General features: G+C 27.2%; 2 protein-coding genes across 3 annotated transcripts; one reads left to right on the top strand and one right to left on the bottom strand.

Annotated features, from left to right (window-relative positions):
- Window positions 1–3,074: 3,074 nt before the first annotated feature.
- On the top strand, window positions 3,075–4,744 carry LOC123293827. The gene is made up of 2 exons (XM_044874763.1): window positions 3,075–3,163; window positions 4,313–4,744. Exons 1-2 carry the CDS (start codon window positions 3,091–3,093, stop codon window positions 4,612–4,614), a joined length of 375 nt encoding a protein of 124 aa, XP_044730698.1. The 5' UTR covers window positions 3,075–3,090; the 3' UTR covers window positions 4,615–4,744.
- A 6,015-nt stretch (window positions 4,745–10,759) lies between these two features.
- LOC123292451 (EH domain-binding protein 1) lies at window positions 10,760–25,933 on the bottom strand. Of its 2 annotated transcripts, XM_044873116.1 has the most exons (16): window positions 25,903–25,933; window positions 25,327–25,486; window positions 24,290–24,500; window positions 21,623–21,804; window positions 20,448–21,131; window positions 19,794–19,912; window positions 19,530–19,732; window positions 19,074–19,305; window positions 17,828–18,156; window positions 16,276–16,401; window positions 14,762–14,942; window positions 14,307–14,449; window positions 13,817–14,055; window positions 12,968–13,156; window positions 12,386–12,509; window positions 10,761–11,574 (listed from the first exon to the last, which is right to left on the bottom strand). In XM_044873116.1, exons 2-15 carry the CDS (start codon window positions 25,428–25,430, stop codon window positions 12,431–12,433), a joined length of 3,021 nt encoding a protein of 1,006 aa, XP_044729051.1. In that variant the 5' UTR covers window positions 25,431–25,486; window positions 25,903–25,933; the 3' UTR covers window positions 10,761–11,574; window positions 12,386–12,430. The 2 variants fall into 2 exon arrangements, with proteins under 2 accessions (XP_044729052.1, XP_044729051.1); XM_044873117.1 differs by lacking the exon at window positions 16,276–16,401 and having other exon boundaries at window positions 10,760–11,574.
- Window positions 25,934–26,003: the final 70 nt, after the last annotated feature.

Below are 26,003 nucleotides of genomic sequence, written 5' to 3'. Positions count from 1 at the left end.
AAGGAAATTAGAAGAGGGTCGAAATATTGAGATCCGATTATAATTTTATTTGAACTAGAGAATGCGATAAGACTTCCTTTGCGACAGACAAGATGTTCAAGAAACAATACCTGATGTTGAACCGTCTATTTCACAAAAATACTCCATTTTATCTAAGATTTTTATTTGATCATCATTTTTTTCTTTACTACTAAGGAAATCGAAGCAATATATTAGCGCTAGGAAAATATAAACAATATTATTAAAAATATTATATTTTATTAACTTTTATAAAAAAATTACAAAAAATTTTAAATAGAAAATTTATATTTAATTAAAGTACTATATATTGACCATATTGCGTATCCACAAACTAAAATAATTGCCGCTAATGTCCCAAATAAGACTCCACTTAAAATATAATCCTTATCTTCATCAACTTTTGAATCATTATATGGATCTGTAGGATTTGGATTCGATGATTGTTGTATTGTGCATGTGTTTGGAGTTGTTGATGTCGTTCTTGGTACATTTTCTTGAACAAATCGGTGACGTAAATTTGATGTTCCAGCTTGATAATCCATATAAATTTTTAATATTTGAATAATGTTCACTGTTCTCTAGATCTTAAATGAGCTTTTGCACAATTATTAATCTGGTTTATTAATCGCTTAATATAAACAATTATAAAAGTTGAGATAAATGATGTTATGCTGGACCATTTCATTTCAAGCTTAAATGCCAAACTCAAATGCAACTGTCGCGCGATTTTTGAATAATTTGTTATGTCACTATTAATAAATTGAAATATAATAGTTGTTTTCTATTTTAATGAAAAATAATGAATTTTCTAAAATATTTTCCTAAAAATAGGTATTAAAACCAATAAAGTTTAATATTATATTCGTGTGTGTGTTTGGTATAGGCAAAATTGATACAAATATGATATGTTAATAACATAACCAAAGAGTAAATAAGCATTATTTGTATTCATAAAAAATAATAAATTTTTTTTACCCCGACTATTTTAAAACTAATTTCTTTACAGCTAAAGTAATTTGGCCCCCGCAAAATTTTTTGAGTTGATTAATTATAAATCTTTTTTAAACGCCAGAAGCTCGAATCAGACATGAATCTTGGGACCCACTTTATTATTATTATTATTATTTAAAAGTGATAGAATTTTACTTATTTTGTATAAAAACAATAATAAAGAAAATAAAAATCTCTTTTTTTGTTATAAATAAATAAAAAACGTTATATATTTTAAATTTTCTATCCTATTTTTTTTTTCAGAACAAAATTATCAATTAATTAATTATTTAGCAAACATATTAAATTAATTATGTTATTTACCCAAGTTATAGGTGGTTGTGTGGATTTAGCACTTGCCTGTGAAACCAAGGTACACTGGATCGTATCCTGGTGCGGCTAAAATTTTTACTTTTAAATTAAATGAATTTTTTCTGATATTAAAAATTTTCCACTCTTTTTGTATTTTAAATTATCTATATAACCCGCCCTCTTGCCATAAATAATGTCAATTATACATATGTCATAAATCACATTATGTCAGGGGGTGGGAATTTAAATAATCATAAATATATCTCACTCTTGAAAATCATATTCTCCTGTTACAAAATATTAAAAATATGTACAAAATGGCTTGATTTTGCTAAAATTTGAAACTTTTTAATAGGAGAACATGTCATATAGTTTATCTCACTCATATTCTCCTATTACAAAAAATTAAAAAAATGCTTATTTTGCTAGCTTTTTTGTTGTACATGCTAAAAAATGAAATTTTATAAGATTTTGTAATAGGAGAACATGTTATTTCACAAACAAAAAATTAATCATGTTAGTCCCACTTTCCTACTAATGTCATAAATCACTCTTCTGTCAGAGAGAGAGAGAGAGGGTGGGAATTAAAATAATATAAAAAATTCCCGCCTCTCTTATTTATTTGTCGCTTTTGGTTCTCATAGTAATAATCTAAAAAAACGACTCTATCTCGGCATAATAATTTAATTAAACTTAATCGGGGCAATGCTAGATACGAACCGATGTACTCTGTAATCGGAGGCGATTGCGTTAGCCACTACTCCACCTTTGACATATTATATTATTCAATAATGTAATGTACATACCTGTTACTTACCTTTTTTTCAATAAATCTAGCTATAAATGAATAATTTTAGTAATATTTTGTTAAAAATATAGGTTCTGTTTGATATTCCTGAAATCGATGTAAAGGACAAAAGATAAAGGTAGGTATAATATATTGAATAATAATAATTAAACCAGAAAACCATGAGTATTTCATTTCAGTCTTATAATATTCCAAACCTAGTTGCATATAATGCAAGTTTTTTAATGTATTTTTTTTACCTTTAAATTGAAATATGAAATTTATTTTCAATAAATTTTATAAATAAATTATTATAAACAAATTTCATATAATATTTGTCTATAATAATACATAATATATAAATATTTTTTATAATTTGATATAGGCAATATTAGTACAAATATGATGTAAAAATAACATATCTAATCAAAGAATAAAAAATGTATTTTGTTGCATTGTTATAATACATAATAGATAGATAATTTTTTTTAAAAATAGCTAATTTGATTCGAGTTTTAGTAAAAAACTCTTTAACTAAAAGTGGTATCTCTTTAGGAAATATAATTATCGTCCAATGGCTTTTTATTTTACTTTATTTGACCCCAAATATATTTAAAAAAAAAAACTTATTTGTTTTGGAATTGTAATAATTCTCTATAAATTTTATAGACATAGACGTGATACTAGATGAAAAATGATACATTTTTTAAGAGATATATAATTAAAAAATTTGTTCAAAAATATCCTGTTAAAATTTTGTAAAAACTAATACAAATTTGAACGAATTTTTTAATAATATCTAATTGTAAACAAAACTTAAGCATGCATGTATAGTAAAATCGATAATTTATGATAGCATCTCATACACAACAGCGTCCAAGTAACAGCTGATAGACGATAAGTGAAACTGTTTTTACATTTTTTTTTATAAAATAAATATTCATAAAAGCAATAATAAATAATATTTAAGCGTATAAAATATGTCGCACGATGAAAATAATTTAAGACATTATAGTGATAATAGGCATCAGCAAAAAAATAAATTCGAAGATGGTAATTTTTGTGAATATGTTTATATTTCAATTGTAGGTAGACTTTTTACCAAGCTTTTACCTTTCTTTGCTGTAGTAAATATTTATACCTTGATTTTTTGCATGTTGTTAAAATGTATAGGGTGTTTGAGTCGAATTAATCTTTAATTATAGAAAAATCAATCAGAGATAAATATGCTACATATATTTAGGGTAATCGAGCATAAATAGTGACCTAATTAGAAACAAAAAAATTCTGCAAACAAAGAAGCACTTAAGAATTTTTTAGATGCTCGTTCATTGTTTGAAATTCAAACATTTTTTTAAAGATTTTTATATTCAGTTGAGTTGAAAATAAACAAATGTTGCTCATTAACGAACTCAAACTCACTTCTTACGCCCTGAGCATGCTATAAAAATTTCAGCTTGATTTCTCTTCTCGTTTTTGAGTACCTAATCGTGTCGGCGAACAGACGGCCGAACAAGCGGAAATGGACTAATTAAGTGATTCTAAAAGTTTATGATGTTGTAGCCCATACATGTCTGGTTATTTTACGTTTAAGGAAAAAAGAAAAAAATCTAACTTTTTGTTTGATCTAATGCCAGTGTCAACCTCTTCTAAAACGGGAAGGGGGAACGTTTTACATTTTTCATTTTTTACGAGTTCAGCAAGCGACTATTAATTGGATTTGTAAATGAAAAATTGCATTAGATTGGACATGAGAATTGAAGGGTTAGTGGAAAACTCAAAACATTGGTAGAATATAAACACTTTAGTTGTTTTTTTCCCCATGCATGATTTTTATTTCAGAGAGTCGTTACCATAGTAAAAACGCACCACTTTATTAATATAATTGTCTGGGTAGACATATAAGTCCATGGATTGAATATATATTTTCATTGAAAATTTAATGCTATTTTCTATTTACAAATTTAAATAAGTAATTGTTATTAATTTACATTTTAAAAATATTATTTATACAATTTCGTCTCTTATTTTCAAATTCCTATACAAGTTTAATTAGTTGTAGAAAATTACTCATATTTTAAATAAAACGCATGATTTATTGCAAATTTTATAAGATAGCAGAGCTGCGATCGACTTACCTGTACCCTCCAGCTACTATGCTCTCTGTCAATAAATTGTTTAAAAAGAAATACTTGATTCTAGTTTCATACACATCAGCAACACAACTTCCCTACGAAGAAGATTGTTCCTCGGAATCGGTTGAAGACTTACGACGTCGTTTAAATTCAATGAAACAATTGATGAACGAACGCAACAATTCAGCCGCTCATATATTGAATGGTGACTCGCAGTCTTCACGTAATGGTAGTGTAATTGATGATAAATTTTTAAGTGTTATATTTATGTTTGTTTTATGTATTATAATAACAGTTAGTTCTTATGCATTTTATAATTTATATACAGCAATTGTTAAAAAGTTTACGCCTAGACACGATGAACTGTAAGTAGTTTATTCTAAAGGTAAATGTGACAAAAATTACTACCTCGTTTATTTCACACTGCTGAATTGGAAACATGATTCCATAAGTTGTAGATAGTTGAAATTGAAATAATGTCTTACCTTTTATATTAATGACCCTGGATTAAAAAACTAAAACATTTTCAAAATGATAGTCAAATAATAATTTTAAAAACATTTAGCTTCAAAAAATTTTTTTTCTCTGACAGGCTTAAATTTTATTTTATAACTTTTACAGAATCTTGAAATTTCAAATTAATAAATTTTCTGTTGGTTATAAAAATTAATTTAATAAAAATAAAAATCGACTTTAATTACTGTAATGTTCGTTTTTGTCCGTTTCGCTTGAAATTAAGATTCACCGCTTTGCCTTTTTAACGTTGTAGATCCAGCAATTTTACTGAAACGGAGTTGATTTTATAATTATTTTTTTCATTTTTTTAAAGAAATATTAAAGGCTATTATTAAATAACAACAGTTTATCGGTCTTTAATTTTGATAATGAGTGGTTTACAGCTCTCCAATGACTATTTATTGCACACATTAATTAAGTGTACAACTTCCTCAATGGGTTACAGTTTGATAGAGCGCATTAAACTGAAAAGGGATTGAAGCCATTATGAATTGTTATAGTCCGGGAGTCACCGATAGATGTTAGTCAGTCATTTCACTATGGCTGATATTATATAGTATACTTCTTATGATGTTGTTATGAAACACCATGAAAGTCAGGTGGCTCAGTAGCTGTGGGTTATAAAACGGCAGCCTTTCACGCACGTCAAAACTGTAACTGAATTACAAAAATCCTATTAGCATCATTGTGCCAAAATTTTATTCAATTCCTTTAGGTAGATCTCTCATGTAAGAACTCCATTAAAAACAAAATAATCATAAAATCAAACTGATTTGGGATCTAGAAAATAATTCAATATAAAATGGCATTATAATTTTGTCACGTTTACCACTCCAAAGAGTACAAATAATAAAATATACTCTAGCAGTGTGTAATGACTGCCGTTAATTTACCTCTATTTGAAACAAATTGGACAATTGTCACATTTATTTAAAATAAGTTCGAATATTTAACAATACTTCCATAGGGGTTATCCATAAAATACGTCAAGCAAAAATTTCGTCTTTTTGAACCCTTCCTTCCCTCTTCACACTGCTTCATATTTTCTGTAACTCCCTGCTTGTACAACTTTACAATTTCTAGAGCCCCCATCTCTTAATAATATTAAAAAATTTACAAATAAACTAACGTGAATTTAAATTATTGGAAATGAACTTCGAACGTAATGTTTCTTTGAAGGCCACGTTCCCCGGAGCAATCCCTTTTTCGTTGTTTGCGTGCCGTATTTTATGAATAATCTCTTATTATATATATAATATTTAATATAAACAATCTTAGGAAAAATATATTCTAATCAAATTTTTCCAATTATATTCATTATTCTAAAGATTCTCATTTTCTAAATTAGCCAATTAACAACTACTTATTATACAAAATTATGATGTAATTTATAAATAAAAATATAGATTTTTGATTACAGTATGAAGAGTTTTTATTTGAATATACCTTAAAAGTCACGAAACGATCGATAAAAATAATATTTCCAGAGTCGAACCTCAGAATCTCTTATTTAACAAGATTGTATTCATGATGTTGCATTTCTTCATTTATCAAGTAAAGAATTTTTGGTTTTTTATCAAGAAAGAAATTTTTTGTTTTTTTACGACGAACGACTTGCTAATATTATATATATTTAAGTTTCCTTCTGTCGCTTATAGACTAGGAATTTGAGTTTACTGTTAAATGATCCCAAAGCCGTGATCAAATCAGTCGACAGAAAAAATTATTTGTCTTAGATTCTGATTAAAATATTTACAAAGGTAGATTCAAAAACAGGATTATTTTGCTTTTAAAATTTGTGCTGGATATGTCGATTTTGAAATAATTTGTAAATTATATTGACGTCAAATTTAATGCTATTTTTTTAAATTAAAAAGTTGCACCAAATTAAAATTTCCCAAGTTTTCAAATCTTCAATAAATGAGATTTCCACTGGTTGACTAAATCAATTAAATAACAAACAAAGGTCTTAATTACTAGACTATACGTCCGTGATAAAAATATGTTTATCAATGTTCTTTTCACAATATAAATTGGAAGATCCAGGAAACCGCTATCACGTTTTGCCTTTCTCACGTTGTAGAACCAATAATTTCACTTTACTATAACACAGATGACACAATCCAGTAAATAAAGCCTTTGAGCAAATATTTAAATTTTAATAGTTTATTAGAAAAAGAATTAAATAACAATTTGTTTGCATTATTACGATGAGACGATGATGATATTTTTTAAATAATAATAATTATAATTTATATACAAAGAATGCAGTTAAAATACATTATGAATTAAAAACACTATTAATGATAATTAATAATAATTAGCATTTTAAAAAATATATAGATAAATATATTATAGTTAGATACATGTATTGCGTTTAAAAATAATAATGGCACTAAATTTTTGTTAAGGATAATAAGACAATGATAGCCTTTTTTATATAATAATTGTTACAATTTACTCACATAACTTTCATAAACTACCTATAAGTTTGCTTATACAGAGTGTGTAGATAACTTCACCAAAATACATCAGCAATTCTGCATTGAATTTCCACCCTAAAAGTTCTTTTGCAGTATTTGTATCCCATGTGAAATTAAGGAACGAGATAAAGCTTCATTAATTATTATTTGTAATTTTTGAGAATTTCTTGATTAATTTCGTGATTATAGTAAATTTTATTTCCCACCACTTAATATTAAATCGAAAAATTTTTTAAATTACATACGATAGACAATTATCGTAGCTAAATCTCGTCCATGGAATATGTACATTGAATTTAAAAAATTTGAAATTCGATGTAGAATTTCTAGTATTCTTTTGTCTATAGTTATCTGGGACTCTTATTTGTAAGTGTCATGCAGATTATTTTATTTTTAGTTGTACTCATTGTCACAAAAGAAGTAGATTTTTCGATAAAATTACATTAGAAATATTTGGACTGACAACTCAAACACTAAGCGAGATTGTAAGCTTTACTGAACAGGAAGATGCTAAAGGACGTAAACTATTCGAATAACGTTCGTACAAACAGGAACGTGTGTATTTAAAGAGCAGGTTACGGATTACTCAAAGCAAACCGTTTCTAATAATTTCAGCCCTGATAATGGCGAATCAAATGCATGAATACAGTGATCATATGCAAAGCGTGTTTTAATATTTTCATTAAATTTTAAAATATTAAGTTTTATTTTAATTTTGGACGGGTTCGTTTAGAAATTTAACGAAATTTTAATGTGAAATGTACAAAAATTAAATTTAAATTTGCATGACACTTATTGTGTTAACATATATAACGGTTTTGTTAAAAATTTTAGTATTGTGATAAATATTATTAAATTGAAATACTTCTGTAACATTCTCTTAAAAAATCAATCGTAAGTAATTTAAAAAATTATTTTTTAAATTAATAATTAATTCAAGAAAAATCATTAATTTTCAAAATCATTAAATTTACGAAATATTTCAATATAATTGTATATGTTTATTATCAGAATATAATCGATTTTAATTGTATCAGTCTAACGATTTTTGAATCTAAATAATTTAATAAATTTTCGAGTCGATTTCCTAATTAAATTTATATTAGGAAAATAACATAAATACAACCGATTGATCTTTGTTTATTTACATTCTTAATGCCTACTAGGCCTAACGACAAAATAAACTTAAGCTTTTTAATTACTAAAAACAAATTAAATTTGGCTGTGGACATTTTAGAATTATAATCTTTAATAAGAAATCCCTATTACTTTATGGATGTTTTAAACTGCATTAGAGAGATATGAGAAACTGGTACAGGCAGAATATACTATTTATCATTACAACTCAACGCACTTGGTTAAAATCAAATTAGTCAGTCGAAATATGATGATGGCAGTTTCAAATCGTTTATTTGCGAATACCTATGAAATTATTAGAAGTTTCATACCGGCTTTAAAGTAAAAACACTTTGCAATATGCAACTACAGTCTCAAAAGAATAGAATTCATGTGCGCTGAGCTCAATATGGCGCAATCAAATAGCTACTTGACTGGAAGGAATTAATATAAATACAAATAACCGACATATACCGAATCATTTGATATAAATTGTTTTTTTCAGAAATTGTAGGTTGAAAGATAAATAATATTATGCTGGAAAATATCAAATCCTCCACATCGTCAGCTATCGTGGTGCACGAAATATTGTGCGCTTTTGAAACATTTTAGATATTTGTTAAGTAACTCTGGAGACTTATAAAAATACGTTTTATAATTTTTAAGCCAAACCTAAAAGCCAATTACATTTTATTTTAAATGTAATTCTATTCAAGCACCGTTAGAGCACCCTTAATCAGAAGTAAGTATTCCGATTGAATTCTGCATATTGTACAGTTTAGTAATTAGTTAAGAAATCAAATTTTAGTAAGTATTCCGATTGAATTCTGCATATTGTTCAGTTTAGTAATTAGTTAAGACACGCATTAGAATATCTAGAATAAAAATATGATTATCCCAGAAATCACTCAATTAAATCGTAAATATTTGGATTTAGATCCATTTTAGCAGCAATTGCGTACTTAAGTAATATGAGAACAGGCACTATAGGTGCAAAGAAGAGAAATAACAAAAGAAGACTGCCTGAGCTTCTCTCTTGATGAAGTTGAGTGATATTCCATTCCGCTTTCGAAATATAATGATGAAAATATTTTTTAAAACACTCTAACATATATATGATTACATAGTACGTGATAACGTGATTTCATATGTTTATTCAATGACTAAAAAAATTAACGATTCTAATTCAATAGTGTCCAAGAATTATACACATAGGCAAGAATTATACACAAAACAATGATTTAATTAGAATCCGTTTGAACATATTTTTGTAGTGTTAAAAAGTTAAAATATACCTAAGTTGAAACATTCATTAAATCAAAATATATCGGGTGGATGACAAATAAATTTTATGTATGAAATGAGAACCAAAACGGATTCTAAACCATGCAATTTGATACCACAAATTCTTGATAAGATAATATCAAGTAAGCAAATTAAAATTATACATTTTGATTTAGCTGATTTTAAAATATGAATTTTTTTCTTTCCAAACAGAATCCATATTTTGATTATTTATCTAACATATAACAACATAGACAGGCACAATAATTATTTAGTTTAGATTTAAATAATAAGTAAAAATATAACTTTCATTTAGCTTTTATTAACTTAGCTAATGCGTTATTCAATAAAATTGCATTGATCGTATTCAAAGTCTTAAATTTGTTCCATATATAATTCTAGAATCACACGTTACAGCTGGGCAGACTTGGTAAAAAGACATATTATCGCCATAGACTTACATTAAATACATATTACCAATGCCTGTCCTTTAACTGAAAAGTGGTTTATAACCCCCCCCCTTGTTGTTCATGTACATTTTAAATAGTCAACGTTAAATATGTCAGCGAAAAACATGCTATTTCTTATAATATATTTTCAATTTATATTTAATACAAGTCTGTGATTACCGTACAGTATCATCTAGAGCGAAGAAAAACGTTAAATTATGTATTGGATTTGAATAACTGGCGGATGAAATATAGAAATTAATTTAGTATAAAACCAATATCATTTAAGGTAGTTTGGCATCCAAAGCTCTGAAAATTAACCCTCCTTTGTTTTAATAGTTATTTAAAAAATCATAGTTTGATGCAATTAAAAAAAAAATTCAGACGAAGTTCCAGTAAATCATTTTTTACTGGAAAATAGAAAATAAATAAAAAGAAGCCAGGCGTGCAGTTTTATCAAATTCTAGAACTAATTGTAAGAATAAAACACACTTCATTTGATTCTTCATAAATAAAACATAAATTAAAATTTTGATTCTTTTGAATAAATTAAAATCTTAAAAAGATTATTTTATCGATCACATTTATCATTAAAAAAAAGTTAATCCATATTTTTATAAACTATCGATAAATTAGTGAACAATTAGATGTTCCGAGAATTTATTCAATTATGTTTAATGATTCTTATCTATTGGACCATTTGAATAATAATGTTTTTATTCTCTAAGAAGGGATAAACAATGTTTATGGTTATTAAGTATTTATTTATAAATACATATTCCATAGAGATACATATTCCATGGTGAAATGATTTGCGATCAATGTTTACCAAAATGCCACAGGTCTACCTATAAAAATGTGCTTATTAACTTTTCAATAAATTGTTTATTTTTATTATATAATTAATTCCCTTTCTCCAGACATTTGGCACTCCGCATATCGAGTTTATGAAAAAATAAATTGTAGATATATGAGATGCTAAATGTCTGAAGAAGATGCCTTATGCATGGTTGTCTTTTGTGTTTGGTTGTCGTCTTCAGCAAAGATAAAGTGTCAAATTTTTTTCCATTTTCTTTAAAATTCTTTGTTAATTTGATATAATTTGCAAAAGAATTAAAGTGACTTTCAATTTAAAGACATCGTTGAACTTAAACTTAAGAGATCAAATATATTTATCGAATGAAAACAACAACAATTTTTATGGATAGACCCTTGAATCATTTAAGGGTATTGTGAAAATGTAGTAAAAATGATGATGGTATTACATATAGTTCTATAATTAGTTTGATATATCGTAGAATACCATTCAAGGTACTTGTAAAGATTTAAAAATGAATTGTTTTTTTAAAATATTACTATGCTTTAATTGTCTAATGAACATCAAAAATAAATAAAAACATTCTTTATTTGTTTGTCAGTACATATTTGACGACCATAATTACACTTCTGTTACCACTGTTGACGTCTTTAATACAAATAACCTAGAATAAAATAATAAATTTAGCTGTAAAACTAATCTTAGCTAATAATCTTTTCCCTACTGGAAATTTTATCGCGAAGCTTACCTCGCGAAATAAAACTTATTGCGATAATAAGCTTTGCCGAAGACAAGAAAAAGTGAATAGCCTCAAAGCTATCTAAATTTTTTTTTAGTTATGTTAAGTTTAGTTGCTGAAAGAGTACTAATTAGACTAATTTCACACAGTCAATATCATTGATCAATTATAATCGTCATTTGAATAAAGACATATTATAGTTTCAGTTCAACTCCTCAGATGATAAATATGCTGATCAATGTCGATATTAACTCAATAATATTGACCGTGTGAGGTAAAATTGATCGTTTTGTCTTCAATATTTTTTCTATCGATAATATTATTTCATTATACTCGTCAGACGATCAATATATTGTTCAATATCCATATTGGCTGAATAATATTGACTATGTGATGCTAGCCTAAGCAACAAATAAACCAATATTTAAAACACCTTAATCTTTCAGATTATTTTAGGTTGTTTAAGAAGCTTGACTGTATCGAAAACCACTGACAAATACAGACTCATGTTGTGTTGAAATTATCAGGTTAAATTTAATTAAATCAATGTGAATATCACAACTTAATTGAGCTTTTGTTGCGATTAAACAATAACCTATTAAACACTAGGTTTTCATAAAACGCACGAGGTTAATAAACACTTTATGTCAAGGTAGACAGGAATACGACAGTTAAATTGAGCAGGCTTATAAATCATACTATAAAATTATTAGTTAAATTTTAGAATTTTCTTTACCTTAATACTTTTTTGAATTGTTGAGAATTACCCTCCTTTTCTTTTTTATTGGATCGAACAATTATTTTTACGTTGAATTTCAACTTTTGATAAATCATGTTCAATTAAGTTATCATCTTCTAAACTGAAAATTATTAATTTTAAAATTAAATTTAAATTGGCAAAAATAGGACAAATGATTCCAGAAAATTTCCTCTTATGGGATACGAAGTGGGAAAAAGTAGCTTTCAATATAAAAGTAGCGTCCCTCCAATTTAATTAAAGCACGGTGTCGCAGTTAGGGAATACCTAACGCGAATGCTCGATTTTTTTTTACATTTGATAGTGAAGTAATCGCTTTGTACAAAGAAGATGTTTACCACTTTTTATATAACATAATAAAATTATGATGCCATTTGACAACGGAATCCTAAAGAACCCCAAACCCCAAGAATCCCAAACAAACTTTTTATGTAGAATTATATGATAATTATTTTTATATATGGACTAGGAGTAATAGAGAACCCAATCTAAAACTGAAGCCATTCCATTTTAATAGAATACTTTTAATTTCAAGGAATAGTTTGTTATTTTTATACTTACGCCTTTTCTTGTGAATCCAGGTGGTGCACCAATTCATCACGTTTATTAACTATTTGGACCAATTCTTCTAATAATAAAGTTTCCCGTGTTCGTTGTTCATCAGTCTTACGCCAATCTTCGATTGCCAATATTGAACGTAGCTCACGATTTAATAATTTAAATCGACTTTCTAGATCATCTTCTTTTTCTCTGTATAATGTAAACAATATTTTTGTCAACCTAATTTCATTACAAAAATATAGTACACAAAGGATGAGGAACTTGGACTGTAAAAGGAATAGGATATTATCAATTTCATAAATATATTTGCATTTTCGAAACTTGTGCTGCTTTTAAAAAATAATAAACAATAATTTTATATTTATATCCTTAAATAGATCTAATATTATTCTTTTCGAAAATGCTATATTCAGAAGGTCCACTGTTTATGAGAAAATACAATCTTAGATTCCAATCATCTTTTATATTCAAGTTATATTTGAATACTCCACCATCGAGAATATTTCTCTATTATCGACGCAGCTTCAGGTTTTCTACAGAAAATTGTTTTGTGGTTGATTTTTGATAAAATTACATTTAATGAACCTTTTGGAAACAAGAGATCGTGGCACGAAAATTATGCGAAGAAAAGATTGTAAGAGATTCCTTATGCTATGAAAAGTTGAGAAAATTTTTTATCACGATAAATTCTACAGAAAATAGAGCTATTAATTTTAATATTTTAGGAAAAGTATGTATTTTGGATATTTTAAAATTAGAAAAAACTGATTTTCATAAAGTGGACACTCTGATTTAATTTTTCAAGTTTTTTAGCAAGATTTTTATAGAAAATTATCAAAAAATACTTACAATATATTTAACTGCATTTGTCTTCTAAGTAATGCATTTTTCTTATTGACTAATGTAAACCATTTAGCCATTAGAGAATCTTCCGATTCATGTTGTTCTATACTATCAGAACCAGGATTTTCCATCACAGCACGTAATTGTTTCTCTAAAACAGCCGCTTGTTCATCAATTGCTGACTGTTCACGTTCTAAAGCTTCTAATTCATTTTGAATGTAGTTAGTAACATCTCTTCGCACACTCTAGAAAAATTAAAATCTCTATGAAAATTCGATTTTGTTAACAGAAAATCATTCGCATGGTATAAACCACCAATCACCCCCACGCCCATCTCCTTTAAATCTTTTATGCCTCATTTGTTTAGTTAAGTGCAGCAAATATAAAGTCGTTTTTTTACTCTTTTTGTAGAAAAATTATATAACATATAATTATACTAATAAATGCCTATATGAAAAACTTTCAGCTATTCTGTATTTAAAGAACTATTACTTACTCCTTTTGAACTGATTCCGTCAGGAGATTTTTCCGGACTAATTTTTTCCATTAAAGATGTAAACGAATGGAGTGGTGAATTCTTCTTAATTTCATTTTCACCTGGTGATGGTATACTTTTGGTAAATATATTACCATTTGTTTCTATAAAACAGAAAATTATTTTATATATGTTTATCCAAATTCATACTTCAAGGCAGGATAAAATCTGTGGACAAGTGGAAGAGAAATGATGTTGTACCAAACTTAATTCGTTCACTAAAAATAAAAATCCTTGACTCAAATCAAGGTTACTTTCAAGAATTTTTTGTTTAATACATCAAAATAAAGGTAAACATTAAAGTACACTTTGTGGTTCTAATTACTTTGTAGATCGTATTACTCATAGACGACAGTCTATGAGTAATACTGTATATGTTTGATTAACAATTTTTTGCCTAACTTTTTATGTATTACCTATTGTCGGTGATGGCGTGCTACGTTTAGGACTTAACGATGCTCTCGACGATCGTTCAATATTAATTTTTGTTAGTTCATCAGGTCCAATGACTGTTGTAACGCCACCATTACTCATACGTGCTTCAGCAATTAATTTTCGAGCTCGTTCTCGAAGTTGTTGCTGTCTCTCTTCTTCAGTCTAAAGAATGATTATAATTTTTTCATTTTTTTATCTATTACAATAATTTGTCAATAATACTTATAAATATTTCTATTTCAAGAGCAAGTTTGATTTTAAATCATATAAAATATATGTTTAATGAATTTTAGAACTTTTTAATTTCAGACCAAACTTACTTTTAATTAATAATAATCTATTTATATGAAATTTAAAAAAATTAATGAAAATTTATAAAAATAAAAGGCATGATTTTATGATAGGCAAAAGCATTTATTCTTAAAGCAAAATAATAATAATAATATACCATACATGGGATTCTGCATTTTGCCCTAAAACGGAATATTAATCAGCCTCAAATTCTTAATATAATTGTAAAATAAATAATAAAATAAGGAAAAGAAATTCTATAGTAAAACTTATTTCGTTTGAACTAAATTTTAGTATTATTAAAAAAAAAAAAAACGCGTAGGAAAATTTATTACAATTAGATTGGTGTAAAAAATACAACTTTAAAGACGTTAGCTAAAAAAATCCTCAAAAATAGCATACTTTATCCTTATTTCCATAACCAAAACCTTACTTCTATAGATACATTAGGGGTTAGAAGAAAAATCACGAAATTGACCTTCAATCGTGTATGGTCTTGATAGCAGTTTCCGAAAGGTTATATTCAAAAAAAAACCAACTCTCCTAAAAGGAATTGTAATGGCTAGTCCATAACCAGGATTAAAAACCCATAAATAACATGTAGGAGGAGCTTAGCAAATTGTAGGACGGGAAATTAACCTCCTATTCCGTATAAATTACTTGAGTTCAGAACTTTTTTAGTGGGGACAATTTAAAAAGGATCAAAAGACTGCAGTAAACTTGATAAAAAGCTTGCAAAAATGTGTTTTGTTTATTTTAGAAATTTCTGTCTTAGTTATTTTTTTTGTAAAATTTTCTATTTTTCATCAAATATATTAATATTGTAACTTAAAAATCAGTTAAAAGCTTAAAACATTTCATTAAGCTTATAAATAATTTGTAAACACCAAGTTATAAACAAATAAAAATAAATGGTTTATTAACAAAATAAATCAACTTAGTGAGCTCCCAAAATATTTAAATTCAATTATTCTGACAAGTCTAATTGGTTAAGTTATGGAAAATTGTAGGTCTGCTAATTCTAAATAAAGTAAATTTATTTTAAAATTTATTGAGAATAAGGAATTTTTATGACAAATTATACCAAACGACATTCCATTCTTTATATTCGAGTCTATTTGAAATTTGTCTTTTAAAAAATTATTAATTATAAAAAACTGAATTATTGACAAAAAAAAGTTAAAAACATATATGATGAAATCACCTTTGCATCAGGAGAAATGTTTGACTGTATAATGCCGTTATTTCCCCTTGCAGCAGCTTCCCGTCTTGCTTGTTCCAATAATTGACGGGCTCTTTCCCGTAGTTCATCATGTCGAGTTAATATGTGCTAATTATAAACAAATCAACCACACTCAAATGTTAAAATAAAACAAATCAACAAAGAAAAGCAATGATCGGCAAAATAAGCAAATTGACTAAATAAAAACAAAACGCAAAAACAATAATTTTGTATAATAAAAACAATATTATAAAATTGAAGCATTTTAATGAAAGATGAAATGTCTTTACATTGTTTTCAAAATATTCACTAATTAGTTTATTTTAAACGTTTTTATGTCATTTGTATTTCAAAGTCATGGTCATAATATTCGACTACGAAAAAAATGAGAAAAAATTTAATTTAAGAATTCTGTAAGTTTTTTTTCCCATATCTGGAGATGATTTGGTGAGAAATAAACAACCCCAAACCTTTATATCACGATTGGTAACATGAAATAAAGAACAACAATAATTCAATTATAATTGCGCCACCTATACATTTAGAACCAATTGCGTTACTTAATATTAATAGCTAAATATTTGAAACGAAATATTTTTTTATAGTTAAAATATCAGAAAATATTGTTTAATAATATTTTTCATGGATTTGGAAATTGTGAAGTCCAGTTGGGTAAAAATCTTCGAATATTTGATCGGGTCACCTTGAAATTAGAATCACTAGATAGTAATATTAAGCTGGTAAGTTTAACTTTCATCTCAATTGGACTCGTAATGTTTGAAAACAGCGATAAGCAGATTAGAAACCTGCGTAGTCTAAAAACCTAACATTTTCATTAACACAAAACTTTTGTAGAAATTAAAAATTTTTTTAAATTAGTTTGTTATCGCAAATTAATCAACTGTCTCTAAGTGATGTAATGCACTTCTAAACTGTTTTCCAGCTTTATGGGTTGATGCCTTTAAAAGATGAAATTATTAAATTTATGGTGTTACAACTTCCGTCTAGTCGCGAGCACTCGCAAATAAATTATAAAAACGTTTAAAATTACTATTGAAAATCTAAATTCTAATAAAAGTATTTGTGAACAATAGCAATTAATAATTTAAATATTTAATTTTTTAAATCATCACATTTTTCTTAAAATTTATAATCTTAAAAGTTGTATAATTTCGATGCAATTCTATAAAAACTAATTGGTAATCAAATAAAAGAATATACATAAAATTTACTCTTATTATTGCCATAATTAAAACTGTTTTTCAAACGTTAATTAATTTCAACGAATACACTTTCGATATTATAGAAATTACCTTTTTGATAATGATTATTTCGAATTAAAAATCATAATTATTTTTCTTCAAAACACTATCGAAAAATTAAATCAATGAAATTGGAAAATTAATACTAAACAAAAAAAGGTAATTTGTACAATATAAAAAAGTATATTTTTGGATTCAAGACAAATTTTTTAAATCAAATAAACTTCAAAAATAAAATCATAATAAAATTTACCGAAATAAATTTTACTTACATTCTTTGGCAAATTGGACACTGGTGAACTACTACTATTATTTTCTGTAATATTATTTATCGGAGCAGTTCGATTATCCACATCACTTGTTATCACTTTATTATTTTCATTATTATAATTAGGAACTTTGGTGGTGGTTGTGGTAGTTGTTATAATTTTTTGATCACCATAACTTTGTATTTCTAAACATTCATCTTCTTCTTCGTCCGAACCAAATGGATCAGTTAATTGACGTCGTGTCATTAAAATTGGACGATTTTTATTATCAACTTTTGGAATTGAATCACGTTTTTGTAATAATTTATCTTTGGTTGGTGATAATACTTTCCCTGAATAAAAAATATTAAAATTATAATTATACGTAATAGCTTAAATAAGACGTTTTCATGCTCATTTGAAAACGCAGAACTTTCGAAAAGTCATAGAGAGAAAGTTTGGTAGACTTGCTAAAAAGAAGCCACTCATTTAGTTTCAAGTATTAATCATTTAACAAAAGGATGTTGCCCCGCGGACTATTTGAATTTCTGCTTGGAACATAAACTGTTCCGCAAAAACTGTCAGTTTTTTATTTTAACTTACGCTAAACGAAACTTCAATTCGAGCCACAGGCGCCACTGGAAAAAAGTGCAATGCAGAAGAAGTTAACAATTCAATTTTCTAACCTTTGAATTCACAAAATCATTGAAATAGAGTACGTGCTTTATGAGTTAATGGAACTATTGGCTCACATTTCATCAAAAATAATATCGATTAGAATAATATAATTGAATTGCGTTATCAATTCATGATTATTGACCTATTAATTTTCCAACTTAATGGCATTAATGAGTATTAAGATGGCACAAGTAGATGCTTTCGTTTCAAGAAAATGGAACAACAAGACAAGTTTGAAAAGGGTGGTTTCATAAGTTAAGTTCAATACAATGAAAATTTTCCATTATTAATCAGAGAACGTAAAGTTAACTTCACATATTATTTAATATCAGAAGACCGTCGTTCAAAATCATCATTTTAATAATGGAATGCATTGTACTTTTAATAAAAAAAAAAACCCTTACACTCATTTTTTATTGATATACGATCACTACTCAATAAAATTAAAGAAAATAAATTGGATTTCCAGATTCAGCTTTATTTGTATGAGTCGAGAAATCAAGTAAAGTCAATACCACGGCATTAACCACGATTTTTAGCACATTTTTAAATTATATTCCTTTAAAAAATATTCACTAAAAATTACACTTACCTAGTATATTCTTTGAACTTTGTACAATTATATCCTTAACATCTTTCACTGTTGGCGACTTTGGTTGAGTATTTTCATTTTCATTTGTTGATACCACTGGTGCCGTTGTACTGGTTATATTCGTTAATGGTAAACGGAATTTTGATGTTAAATTATGTATTTTTGATGAATTATTATCAGCTGTATCTAAACTATTCGATAACTGATCGTTTTCTTGAGTATTATTTGTTATCTAAAAATTTACATTGGCAATGAATTAATTTATTGGATGACAAAACTCTCGAGGACAACCATACGTTATAGTTATCCCCCTGACGTTTTTGAAGTGCTATCTCAAGATGTTTGGAAGAAGACTAAATTTGCTTCTATATGAGACTAGAACCGTCTCTTTAGACCCAATGTATAAAGTTAATAGACCAAATTTAGCAGCTCACATTTTAAAAATAAAAAAATTACCTTCTTTTTATTATTTCGTAAGTCAACAATTTCTTGACCAAATAATTGTACACTAACATCGGTATCAGTATCTGTGTTAAATCTACCAATCATGTAACTCGATTCATCTGTCGTTTTACCTATTTGATGAACTTCTAGTTCATGTCCAGTAAAATGTGCACGTAGTTGATACAAATATGTCATTACAGCTAATTTATCTGGCACTAAATAATTATATTTATGTTTAATTTTTCTGTATAATTAGTAATTTTTTTTCATAATTACCTGCTAAAAGATCCATATCAGCTGGTTCAATAACACGTGGAATTCCAAGACCTTCTCCAGCATCAAAGGCTTTTTTGCAATTACCTTTAACATCATGTGCTACTAATGTATCGTAGTCTCTGAAATTTATTTAATAATTTCAATTAAATTTACTGATTTAAAATCATCCACGAATTTAAGAACGATCGCGTTCTAAGCTGACTATCACAAAGCCGAATGAAAGAGCTTTTCTATCAATATGTATAAAATAAGAAATTGACTGACTCACTGATCAATCAACTTAAATGAAGTGTGTATTAAAACGGGATTTCTGGAAATTCATCCCACAATGGATTAAAATGAGGGTTGAAAGTTTATATGAAACTTGGTCAATTTTGAAGTTAGAAATGTAAAAATTTATATATGTGCTCCTGGTTACTGAGATAAAAGTTTACTGTATTACTTTTTTATGAAAATTCGTTGTTTAAGGAAGTAAAATAAGGTATTCAAATTGTATGGAATTCCGTTATTTTAAGATATCCAACGAAGCAGATGGGCAACAGCTAGTAAAATAATAAATTTCATAATTTCAAAGTAATAAGTAACATAGAAGATGGCAGTCAGCTGTTTATCTTGTAGAGATTTCACAAATATCAAAACCGAATAATAACTTACAACAAATCTGGACGAAAATGATGTATAATTGCACAAAACGCCAAACCATTACGCCAACTAGTCGTTAAATTGGTCAATTTCACTCCATTATAATCTTTTGTAACATCCTTACACCATTCCAATAAATCTTGTCCAGGTGTTGTCTCCTTTTGTATATTACTTTTAAACATTTTATTATTCACATGACTCTGTTGTTGTATTTTATTAAAATCTAATGGCTCTAAATTTAATCGTATATTACGATTAATTGTATCACGTTTATCATTTGTTATAATATCAGTAGTTTTAATTGGCGTTGATGTAGAAATTTTCTCGGCGTCCGTTTGATTTTGTATTTGTGGTTGAGACTGTTGTGATTCCGGTGTAGTCGTATTGTCTGGTGATGATGATGATAATATGGCACTATGATGATTCTCATTATCAGTAGGTGTTATATCAATATCATCATTTTGTTGAAATGATGATGGTATACTTGTTATACTTATTGGTGTACTTGCAAACGCTGAACCTGATAAACTGTTTGTCATTAAATTCATTTGTTCAGTTAAATCGTGCATTTGTTTCATTGATTGTGAATTACTATCACTTGTTGATAGATCATCATCTTCGAAATCATCTAGTGGTGCAATATCTGTATTATTATTTACAGACATTAATGATGCCACAGATTGCATATCCTCGTCACTAGAACATTAGGACATACAAAAACTATAATATAACATTAGTTTATAACAAACAGTAGGTTGATTCATGCAGGATATTATATGGCACCAATCTTATAAAAATGACATGACACGATCGAATTTAATGAATATGAACTAGTAAATCACAATCAGTTAGATTGTGTCCAATTGGCTAATTTGTAATGCAATTGAGTGTACTTATAATAAATATGAGCGAAGTTAAAAAATATACCATACGAGTTATTCACGTTATTCGACACGCAAGTTAATGCCAAACCGCTAAATAATAAAATTATTTTCGTAATGTACATGATGTCCAAAAAAGACGGTAAAAATTAAAGTTGAATTTTTTTTAAATAGAACACCGCTACGATTCAAATTATAGTGAGTATCATTAAGGTTTACCTCACTTAAATTTTACGGTTTTCGAAATATTCTGTATTTTCTGAAAATGCAGTATCAATACATAAAAATAAATACAATATTACTTACGTAGCTTTACCCTCTCGCAAAAATACACATGATAATGTTAAATCTAATGATGCCGATACAATTTTCTTGGTTGTTGTTTTAAAATTCAGATGTACTTCGTGTTGTGATGAACCAATACTTGCATATTTTCGCATATTTATCAAACTTACAGCTAATTGTCTTCGTTTCCCATTGGTTGCCACCTGCATAAGAAAATATTCATATTAATTGCACAGAAATTAAATGTTAATACTTAATTCCTTATATGATTATAGCTGACGATACTTTTTAGTACCGCTTAATTGAGGAACAAATACAGTGCAACCTTAATATAACGAACCTCAATATAACGAATTCCTCGATTTAACAAATTTTTCGCAATCCCCTTGAATTGTCCATAAGAGTCAATATAAAATATACCTCTACATTTCGAATATTTTTTGCGAACAGTCTCTTTATAACGAATTTTCAACTATAATAAAAAATTTAAATACCTCTAAATAACGAAATTCGTCAATTCAAAACCTTTATATAACGTATAAAGTCCCACCAATATATGACAGTTAGTATGCTCCATAGTATGTAATTCATGTCGCGAGAGGTTCCGACACTTTTTTCCTCTTTATAACGAATTTTAGACCAACTTAACCTCAATATTACGAACCTCAGTTTAATGAATTACTTGATATAACGAATATTTACTGGTTCCCTTCAGATTTGTTATATCGAGGTTGCACTGTATCTCGTTTCAAGTAGCTCATATGACGTGATGAACTTTATTGGTACATTATACTTCTATTTAGTTACCGAACAAGTGCAAATTATTTAAAAGTCGAAAAATTGCAAAAAATTGCAAAAATTCGAAAAATTTTTTTTTCCTCCAATTTCGATAAAACTCAGTATATAAGGTAATTTTGACCCAAAAAGTACAAAAATCGGGTGTATTTCTTGACTGGCCGAATAGTTTTTGAGATACGGACTAAAATCGATTCAAATATTGCGATATCTCAGAAACTCTGCATCCAATCATTAAATGAACCTAATTTTTATTCTTTTTGGATCAAAATTACCCCATCCACCGAGTTTCATCAAATTCCAAAACAAAATTTTTTTTTGCGTTTTTGTCGATTTTTTCATAGGGGTACCCCTTAAAAAAATTGCAAAAAATCGCAAAAATTCGAAAATTTTTTTTATCTCCAATTTCGATAAAACTCAGTATATAAGTTAATTTTGACCCAAAAAGTACAAAAATCGGGTATATTTTTTGACTGGCCGAATAGTTTTTGAGATACGGACTAAAATCGATCCAAATATTGCGATATCTCAGAAACTCTGCATCCAATCATTAAATTAACCTAATTTTTATACTTATGGATCAAAATTACCCCACCCACTGAGTTTCATCAAACTCCAAAATAAAAATTTGTTTGCGTTCTTCTCGATTCTTTCAAAGGGAAAATTTCTTGTATAGTAAATACCAAAATGAGGGTCTTAAAAGACGAATGACGCTTGAAAAAAGTGCTATATATTAGCGAGAAATTTTTAAAAAGCAGTTTTCATCCCTTTCCAGGGCATTGCCTTACAGAATTATTAAATAAATTCTGATCAAGACTGTTCTACTTGAAAAATCCTCTTTGCATACAAGGTTACTTGTTTGATAAATTTTCTATTGAATATATGATACGCAAACATACAGGATGCAGATAAATGAATTTTGTTGGTTTGGTTAAAATTAATGATTCATTGGAATTTTATAAAAATAGAAAATAACTCTGGCGAGCAAATTTTTAAAACTTCATTGGGAAAATATTCATTTATTATATATTAAATGCTTTTGAATAAGAAAAGAATAAGTAAACGTTAATATACAATCAATTTTTTTTACTTACAGCTTACAGAAATAAGAAAAATTGATTAAAACAATGAAAATTTCAATCATGATTTCAAATAATTTAAATCTGTTGGGAAAACTACAAAGACTTTATCTTTATTTATTAAACTATAAGACTTTATTAATCAAAATAAAATAAGTTTAATTTGATACACAACCAATTTTTTACACGTAGGCTTCGCTAAGTGGAAAATATTCGTAATCTAATCGGTTTTTGTGTAGTGCACGACCGAAAATATAAACAAAAAATAATTATTATTTTTTCACATACTTCAATTATTGTTTTTTATTTCAGTTAACACGTTTAACTGTCTGTATAAGTGTAAAAAAAAGGGTCAAATTTCAGTAGACAACAACTTTAACATGTCTCAAAAAGTTTGGGTTTCGACCGAAACTGAGACAGATACCGAAGATTCGGTGTCGGTAGAAATTCCTGTTTCGGTCGAGCACTATTTTTAAGTAAGAAAATATAATTATTACAAACATTTTACCATATACGGAGTTGTCGAGAGATAAATAAGCTTTATTTTTTTCGAAAATGACACGACAAAAATGTTTGAATTTAAAAAAAAAATTAAGTCTTGATGGAATTGTACTTTTAGAGATGATTTGATCTCTCTAAAAAAATGGACTGATCGAATTTGAACTCCATTAATTTGAAAATAATTCAACTACTTGTATTTACATCTTGTAAACTTATTATCCAATATTTCAAAAAAATTTATCTTATCGAATTTGAATGCTTCATCATTTTAAAAATAAACTTAAAATAAAAACTATAAATTAGTTAAACTTACATCCTCTATACTTATTGTCCAATCTTTATCTTCCAGTTCATTTGTTCGTGGATCCTTAAAGAGTGTAACGCATACTGTATGATTGTCTGGCACAGCCCATTCAACGGAACCTGCAAGTGGTTTTTGTAAACTACCTGGTTCCCATAACATTGGTTCACTGGCAATACGACGTGACCTTCGACTCATTACTACGCTTAATTTTGTTGGTTGCCTGTAATAAAAATTCCGTTATGGTACTGTAAAATACATGTCTAGAACAGCACAATCACTAGAATTTATTTTAAATCAACCTAATATCATCAAGTTTAGCTGATTTTTTCATTTAATTAAAAGGCAAAAGATACCTTATAATGCATTTTAATGTGCTGTACTTTTTTCTATGTTAAATATTATGTATCTATGGGAGTTGCAAACTATAGTTCTTTTTTCTATCGCTAGATAAAGTATTAGTATCGACAAAAAATAATATCTCAAAGATGAATCTATGAAAAAAGAATTTTAATTTTTTATGAGTAAAAAGAGGGGTGTTATAAGTTTTCCTGCTATGTGTGTCTGTCTCTCTGTATGTGCGTTTGCCAATAAATAAAAACGATTGCCAATCAATTTTTAGGGCATGGGACAGTCTTTCCTTTTTTTCAAATGAATAGCAAGCATAAAAGGTTGTTCTGGTTTTTTTCAAACAAATTTCCATGTATAACTATGCATTAGGCATGTTATTTAATACATTTATCTGTTACTTATGCCTGTATCTGGTAGTCATTACGCCTGAACGGGCGTTATCTTTGACCTTACTTTAGTTATTTTCTTGAATGTTTTCATTTGAGAGAATTACCAGATCGTGGAATTACAGAAATTATAATCAACCAATTTGGTCTAAATCAACCAATTTATAATCAAAAAATTTGGTTGTCAGCTTTTTCCAGTTAATATGCTATGATACTATGGTACTTTGGATTAAGATAATTTATGAATCGTAGGATCAAAGTAGATTTATACTTAAATGAAATGAAAGAATTGAAAAAAATTAAGCTATTTACCATTTAGGAGTAGTTTCCAAATCTAATTGATGATATGATGCAGTAAACTGAAATTTGGCAGCCCTTTTATTCACACGCTGAAGTCGTTTCCAAACCGAACCCATTTCTATTTATCGATAAATTTCTTTTTTATGTGTCTGAAGTTTTTTATTTATGCATTCTACAATAAAAAAAATTATCTAAACAAAACAAAGAAATAATCAAAATAAAAAGAAACAGCAAACCACTCTTTGACAGGTCAAATGTACTTGACATTTTCAAGTGATTTGCATAAATTTTCCAAACTTAATACGATTAACACTTTACCCCAAAAAGTGTTAGTTTATTAATACAAATATATATGTATATACTAATTTAAAAATAAATTAAACGTAATTAAATAATTACTAACATAAATTAGTTGCAATAATAAAAATTTATTTAGCATGATTTCAAAATGATTCAAATGAAGAATCAATTGTATAATTGAAGAAAAAAATTAATCATAATTTTTTCTACTTTTAAGGAAAATTTCAAAGTACAATCCACTCTAAGCACTTTTTATTATTAAACATAAAATTTAATATTGAAACATACCTGACTCAAATTAAAAATGTTAATTATTGTTTATTATGATTATAATTAAAACACATACACACTGTTCAAATTAACAATTTTAATTATTTAAATTAAATTAA

This window comes from Chrysoperla carnea, chromosome 2, assembly GCF_905475395.1.
Source record: "Chrysoperla carnea chromosome 2, inChrCarn1.1, whole genome shotgun sequence".
NCBI lineage: Eukaryota > Metazoa > Arthropoda > Insecta > Neuroptera > Chrysopidae > Chrysoperla > Chrysoperla carnea.
The sequence above is the reverse complement of the archived record's forward strand: the minus strand, read 5'-3'. Positions and strand labels throughout refer to the sequence as shown.

Bases quoted from the DNA above. Each gene is read 5' to 3' on its own strand.
- LOC123293827 (XM_044874763.1), top strand. From the start codon at position 3,091: ATGTCGCACGATGAAAATAATTTAAGACATTATAGTGATAATAGGCAT. The intron at 3,164-4,312 runs GTAATTTTTGTG...ACTTGATTCTAG, and splicing joins AAAAAATAAATTCGAAGATG to TTTCATACACATCAGCAACA.
- LOC123292451 (XM_044873116.1), bottom strand. From the start codon at position 25,430: ATGGGTTCGGTTTGGAAACGACTTCAGCGTGTGAATAAAAGGGCTGCC. The intron at 18,157-19,073 runs GTAAGTGTAATT...TTTTTTATTCAG, and splicing joins AAGTTCAAAGAATATACTAG to GGAAAGTATTATCACCAACC. The intron at 16,402-17,827 runs GTAAGTAAAATT...GTTTATAATTAG, and splicing joins TGTCCAATTTGCCAAAGAAT to CACATATTAACTCGACATGA.